The sequence below is a fragment of the Coregonus lavaretus genome, assembly GCF_964263955.1.
Source record: "Coregonus lavaretus genome assembly, contig: HAP1_SCAFFOLD_2046, whole genome shotgun sequence".
In the NCBI taxonomy this organism is placed as follows: domain Eukaryota; kingdom Metazoa; phylum Chordata; class Actinopteri; order Salmoniformes; family Salmonidae; genus Coregonus; species Coregonus lavaretus.
This window is the reverse complement of record NW_028156402.1, coordinates 82,501-89,549: the sequence shown is the minus strand read 5'-3', so window position 1 is coordinate 89,549 and position 7,049 is coordinate 82,501. Positions and strand designations below refer to the sequence as shown.

At 43.3% G+C, this 7,049-nt stretch overlaps 1 protein-coding gene across 3 annotated transcripts in view; it reads right to left on the bottom strand.

Annotated features, from left to right (window-relative positions):
• Nucleotides 1-336: 336 nt before the first annotated feature.
• LOC311126400 (C-myc promoter-binding protein-like) overlaps nucleotides 337-7,049 on the bottom strand; it is a gene marked incomplete at its 3' end in the record, with an annotated part of 58,511 nt that continues 51,798 nt past the window's right edge. For all 3 annotated transcript variants that reach the window (XM_084200405.1, XM_084200407.1, XM_084200406.1), the window contains exons 6-10: nucleotides 4,936-5,198; nucleotides 4,369-4,435; nucleotides 4,035-4,093; nucleotides 2,712-2,856; nucleotides 337-516 (exon numbers count right to left, since the gene is read on the bottom strand). In XM_084200405.1, coding sequence (XP_084056531.1) covers nucleotides 337-516; nucleotides 2,712-2,856; nucleotides 4,035-4,093; nucleotides 4,369-4,435; nucleotides 4,936-5,198 — 714 coding nt within the window. The remainder of the gene's footprint in view (nucleotides 517-2,711; nucleotides 2,857-4,034; nucleotides 4,094-4,368; nucleotides 4,436-4,935; nucleotides 5,199-7,049) is intronic.

Here is a 7,049-nt window from a genome sequence, read left to right as displayed (position 1 = left end):
GGCTGACCCTGTGTTGCTCTCAGCCCTTTAGCTAAGTGGTTGGGGTCCTGCACTATGGCTGACCCTGTGTTGCTCTCAGCCCTTTAGCTAAGTGGTATGTCTGAGAGTAATTCTGTGAGAGTTGTTTGGGGACTGAGCAGAATGCTATAGTCACAAAGGGCAAATGCTGTGTGGGGGATCAGTACTCAAAAAAGAGAATTTACACATTATATGGATAGAAAACAGTCTATTCCATTCTATTCAATCCCATCCCATTCCATTCTAGTACACAACAGGGGGTTGGTAGTCGCCGCAATGCTTACTGGGAGATGGTGTTTGTGTCAGAAGAAGCAGTGCTTACTGGGAGATGGTGTTTGTGTCGAGGTCGACACAGCTGACGTCCAGCGGGGGGTCGTAAAGGTCAAAGTAGCGTGAGTCGACGCCCACGATGAAGGGGCAGGGGGCGGAGAGGACACCTGCCAGGGCCAGCGGGCACAGAGGGATGTACGGACACTGCCAGTGGAACGGGAAGATCATCTGAGGATGAGAGCGAGGGGGAGGAAGGGGGAGGGAGAGAGAGGGAGGGAGGTCAAATCAGGAAACTGAACCTTTAAAACTACTGTCAAAACAGAGATATTACCAACACTGCAATACCTTAGCTACTACTAAAAATACTATCAAAACTGCCATAGCTAAATTTTAGTTTTACTATCAAACTGCCATTGCTAATTATTTAAGCTCTACTATCAAACTGCCATAGCTAATTATTTAAGCTCTACTATCAAACTGCCATAGCTAATTATTTAAGCTCTACTATCAAACTGCCATAGCTAATTATTTAAGCTCTACTATCAAACTGCCATTGCTAATTATTTAAGCTCTACTATCAAACTGCCATAGCTAATTATTTAAGCTCTACTATCAAACTGCCATTGCTAATTATTTAAGCTCTACTATCAAACTGCCATAGCTAATTATTTAAGCTCTACTATCAAACTGCCATTGCTAAATATTTAAGCTCTACTATCAAACTACCATAGCTAATTATTTAAGCTCTACTATCAAACTGCCATTGCTAAATATTTAAGCTCTACTATCAAACTGCCATAGCTAATTATTTAAGCTACTTACTAAAACCGCAAGCTACTACTAAAAGTCCTGTAGTGGAAGTGTTAAACAGCTGATATCTGAGGTACTATAGTAGAAGTGTTAAACAGCTGATATCTGAGGTACTATAGTGAAAGTGTTAAACAGCTGATATCTGAGGTACTATAGTAGAAGTGTTAAACAGCTGATATCTGAGGTACTATAGTAGAAGTGTTAAACAGCTGATATCTGAGGTACTATAGTGGAAGTGTTAAACAGCTGATATCTGAGGTACTATAGTGGAAGTGTTAAACAGCTGATATCTGAGGTACTATAGTGGAAGTGTTAAACAGCTGATATCTGAGGTACTATAGTAGAAGTGTTAAACAGCTGATATCTGAGGTACTATAGTAGAAGTGTTAAACAGCTGATATCTGAGGTACTATAGTGGAAGTGTTAAACAGCTGATATCAGAGGAAGTGTTAAACAGCTGATATCTGAGGTACTATAGTAGAAGTGTTAAACAGCTGATATCTGAGGTACTATAGTAGAAGTGTTAAACAGCTGATATCTGAGGTACTATAGTGGAAGTGTTAAACAGCTGATATCTGAGGTACTATAGTAGAAGTGTTAAACAGCTGATATCTGAGGTACTATAGTAGAAGTGTTAAACAGCTGATATCTGAGGTACTATAGTGGAAGTGTTAAACAGCTGATATCTGAGGTACTATAGTGGAAGTGTTAAACAGCTGATATCTGAGGTACTATAGTGGAAGTGTTAAACAGCTGATATCTGAGGTACTATAGTGGAAGTGTTAAACAGCTGATATCTGAGGTACTATAGTAGAAGTGTTAAACAGCTGATATCTGAGGTACTATAGTGGAAGTGTTAAACAGCTGATATCTGAGGTACTATAGTGGAAGTGTTAAACAGCTGATATCTGAGGTACTATAGTAGAAGTGTTAAACAGCTGATATCTGAGGTACTATAGTGGAAGTGTTAAACAGCTGATATCTGAGGTACTATAGTAGAAGTGTTAAACAGCTGATATCTGAGGTACTATAGTGGAAGTGTTAAACAGCTGATATCTGAGGTACTATAGTAGAAGTGTTAAACAGCTGATATCTGAGGTACTCTAGTGGAAGTGTTAAACAGCTGATATCTGAGGTACTCTAGTGGAAGTGTTAAACAGCTGATATCTGAGGTACTCTAGTAGAAGTGTTAAACAGCTGATATCTGAGGTACTCTAGTGGAAGTGTTAAACAGCTGATATCTGAGGTACTCTAGTGGAAGTGTTAAACAGCTGATATCTGAGGTACTATAGTGGAAGTGTTAAACAGCTGATATCTGAGGTACTATAGTAGAAGTGTTAAACAGCTGATATCTGAGGTACTATAGTAGAAGTGTTAAACAGCTGATATCTGAGGTACTCTAGTAGAAGTGTTAAACAGCTGATATCTGAGGTACTGTAGTGGAAGTGTTAAACAGCTGATATCAGAGGAAGTGTTAAACAGCTGATATCAGAGGTACTATAGTGGAAGTGTTAAACAGCTGATATCTGAGGTACTATAGTAGAAGTGTTAAACAGCTGATATCTGAGGTACTATAGTAGAAGTGTTAAACAGCTGATATCTGAGGTACTCACAGCCACCAGAGCCTCAGTGACACTGGTCAGAACAGCGGGCCGTAGAGAGTGGACCAGGATCTTATGTTCTGTCACAGCAAACACCAGGAGCGTTATAGCATTCTCCGGACCGAGGTTCTGCAGCAGCGTGGAGAAACGACCACCACTGGAACACACCCATAGAAAAGATAAACACACTACATCGCTATCATAACACATACCATAAATTAACCATACCATAACTAATACCATAAATTAACCTACCATAACTAATACCATAAATTAACCATACCATAACTAATACCATAAATTAACCATACCATAACTAATACCATAAATTAACCATATCATAACACATACCATAAATTAACCATACCATAACTAATACCATAAATTAACCATACCATAACTAATACCATAAATTAACCATACCATAAATTAACCATAACATAACTAATACCATACATTAACCATACCATAACTAATACCATAAATTAACCATACCATAACTAATACCATAAATTAACCATACCATAACTAATACCATAACATAACTAATACCATAAATTAACCATACCACAACACATGCCATAAAATAACAATACCATAACTAATACCATAAATTAACCATACCATAACTAATACCATAAATTAACCATACCACAACACAAGCCATAACTAATACCATAAATTAACCATACCATAACTAATACCATAAATTAACCATACCACAACACATGCCATAAAATAACCATGCCATAACTAATACCATAAATTAACCATACCATAACTAATACCATAAATTAACCATACCACAACACATGCCATAAAATAACCATACCACAACTTATACCATACACTTCACCAGCAGTCACCAAACCTTCGTCCAATTCTTCAAACCAATATAAAAGGTATGTTTTGGAGTTCTTCAAGGTACTGTTCTCGGACCACTACTGTTCTCATCATGATATACACAATTCAGGTTAAAGACAACCGAGACATGGATTGTGTGTGTGTGCCATTCAGAGGGTGAATGGGCAAGACAAAATATTTAAGTGCCTTTGAACGGGGTATGGTAGTAGGTGCCAGGCGCACCGGTTTGAGTGTGTCAAGAACTGCAACACTGCTGGAGTTTTCACGCTCAACAATTTTCCATGTGTATCAAGAATGGTCCACCACCCAAAGGACATCCAGCCAACTTGACACAACTGTGGGAAGCATTGGATTGTAGAGTCCATGCCCCGACAAATTGAGGGCAAAATGGGGGGGGGGGGGGTCGCAAGTCAATATTGGGAAGGTGTTCTTAATGTTTTGTACACTCAGTGCATATGATACCTGTCTTACCTGAGTGGTAGAGGGGAGGACACAGGCTGGCTCAACATCAGGCTGTCGTGAGGTGAGAGCTGGGGAATGTCAACACATTACCACAGGTATAGTGTGGTAGGGACAGGTCTGGCACAAAATGGCTGCCGTGCTTCATGCCGCAGGTGGCTGTTATCAAAGACTCCCATATACCAGTACTGTCTCTGTTACCAGAGATACAATGTAAATAACTTTGAGAAAAACACTATTAAAAGAATGATGATTATGATCAAGAGAGAGTCAGACATGGTCTTGTAGTGAACAGAGACACATACTGACAGAAACCACAAACAGCACCATGGACGCCTAAACTCACCTGCACCAGGATCCTGGGCCTCTGGGAGGAGGGGAAGGGCACCTTGTGCATGAAGTGGGAGATGTGCCTGACAGGAAGGAAGGAAGGAAGGAAGGAAGGAGAAGAAGAAGAAGAAGAAGAAGAAGAAGGAGTTACGGGACATGAGGCCAGAAATAACCCTGAGGAGGAGGGGAGCATAATCTGTCATCACGCCGTCTGGGACGGGGTAGATTTATATAGAGTCCTGCCACTACCCTGCCACCTGACCAAAACAATGGCCTGTTGAACTGTCAGTAAACACTTGATCTAAAGATAGTCTCTGGTGTTTATTTAGTGGACTGGACACCCTTTGGAATTGTGTGTCTACAGTACATCTATGTACAAAGTGCCTGGGTATGGTGCCTGTCCTATACAGAGCTGTCAGATAACACAGTCAGTGCCATGCAGGGTAACTGACAACGCTCTCTAGTTATAAAAGGACAGTGGCTCAGCATGGCGCTAGCAACGCCAAGGCCATGGGTTCAAGTGCCGCAGTTGATACCACAAAAAAACGTCTGCTGTGAACTATATCATTCACACGGTGCTCACTTCTCGATGGGCAGGGCGTGAGGTCCAGAGATGGAGTACCGATAGAGGAAGGTGAGGAACTTGCGGAAGGCGTCAAAGAAGGGCCAGTGAGACAGCAGACAGATACACTTGTTGGTGTGTACAGCCCTGGGCCCCAGGGCTGGGGATGAGGCTGGGGAAGAGGGCCCGTGGTCCAGCCCCTTCAGACCCAGCTGAGAGCGCTGCTGGTCGGTCAGACAGTCCTGGGAGTAGAGCTCGTAGAACTGGATGGCTGCGCCGTACACCTGAGATGAGGAAACACACAGCTCCACGTTAGGAAGGATCCATTAGTACATCGATATAGGGGGGCACATGTGTATCTATTGCCATACAGCTGACTGGAACCACATTATGTGAGTGGAGTGGCGTGAGGAGCGGAGCGTGCCCTGTTTGACTGGAGCGCGGAGCGAGTTTCCCCGAAGGCTGGAGCGTCAGCGTTCTCGCCCGCTCCAATTTCGCTCCAGTACCGCTCCAGTAGCGCTCACTTCATGCTGTCTTTACCTGACCTTGTACCAGCTAGGTTACCCTCTCTCTGTCTTTACCCTCTCTGTCTTTACCCTCTCTCTGTCTTTACCCTCTCTGTCTTTACCCTCTCTCTGTCTTTATCCTCTCTCTGTCTTTACCCTCTCTGTCTTTACCCTCTCTCTGTCTTTACCCTCTCTCTCTGGCTTTACCCTCTCTCTGTCTTTACCCTCTCTCTCTGTCTTTACCCTCTCTCTCTGTCTTTACCCTCTCTCTGTCTTTACCCTCTCTCTGTCTTTACCCTCTCTCTGTCTTTACCCTCTCTCTGTCTTTACCCTCTCTCTGTCTTTACCCTCTCTCTGTCTTTACCCTCTCTCTCTGTCTTTACCCTCTCTGTCTTTACCCTCTCTCGGTCTTTACCCTCTCTCGGTCTTTACCCTCTCTGTCTTTACCCCCTCTCTGTCTTTATCCTCTCTCTGTCTTTACCCTCTCTCTGTCTTTACCCTCTCTCTGTCTTTACCCTCTCTCTGCACATTCTAAATCTAACCTAAATCCTAGAGACAAACACAGAGCAGTTTGATTCCTGGAAACCCAGTACTATGCTCTTAGAGACAGATCACATAACATCAGAATATTCAGGCTTTTCTGATCTCCTGCTGTATTTAGGTCATGCTCTAACTTTTCCCAGAAGGGGGTATAGTCTAGTACAGAACAGCCTTCTGTCAGAAGGGGGTATAGTCTAGTACAGAACAGCCTCCTGCCAGAAGGGGGTATAGTCTAGTACAGAACAGCCTTCTGTCAGAAGGGGGTATAGTCTAGTACAGAACAGCCTCCTGCCAGAAGGGGGTATAGTCTAGTACAGAACAGCCTTCTGTCATTGTAGCTTTTGTCGCGGGTCCTAATCGGTTGGAGTGTGTGTGTGTATGTCTGTGTTGGTCGGCAGGCAGTATGTCCAAAATGTGTCCACGCGGTAGGGGGGTGTGTACTGTCTGTGTGTACAGTATGCACTGTCCTGTATGTTTAAGAGTGTACATACTTAGTGTTAGTAGATGTCTGTGTCAGCGGCTGACATGCTCAGTTTAAAGGGAAGCCTGCTCTGTGTGCAGAATGAGAGGTAGTATGCCAGGACCTCCTGCCTGTCTCTATGACCTTGCCCAGGAAAACACAGGTCACCTACCATACACACACACACACACACACACACACACACACACACCCCACACTCTCAGAAACACACACCCACGGTTGGGTCACCCAAGAGTCAGACAGAACCAAACAGAGGGGTTGCACGCCAGCCGTCGTTTTGACCCCCTGGTCGCTTCGTGTTTAGCTTTAAGCCCGGCGCTACCGCAGCTATCCAAACAACCAGGAGTTCAGGTCCTGTTAGTTTTATTCAGACCTGGGTTCAGGTCCTATTAGTTTTATTCAGACCTGGGTTCAGGTCCTGTTAGTTTTATTCAGACCTGGGTTCAGGTCCTATTTGTTTTATTCAGACCTGGGTTTCACCTCATAGCTCTAAGATATGTACAAACTGGGCCACTTTCAGACCCCAGAGACAGAGATGGGGTTGTACTTTAGCTAGTATTCAATAGGGCCACTAACCCAGGCAAGCTCAAACAAGCACAGATAAAGTA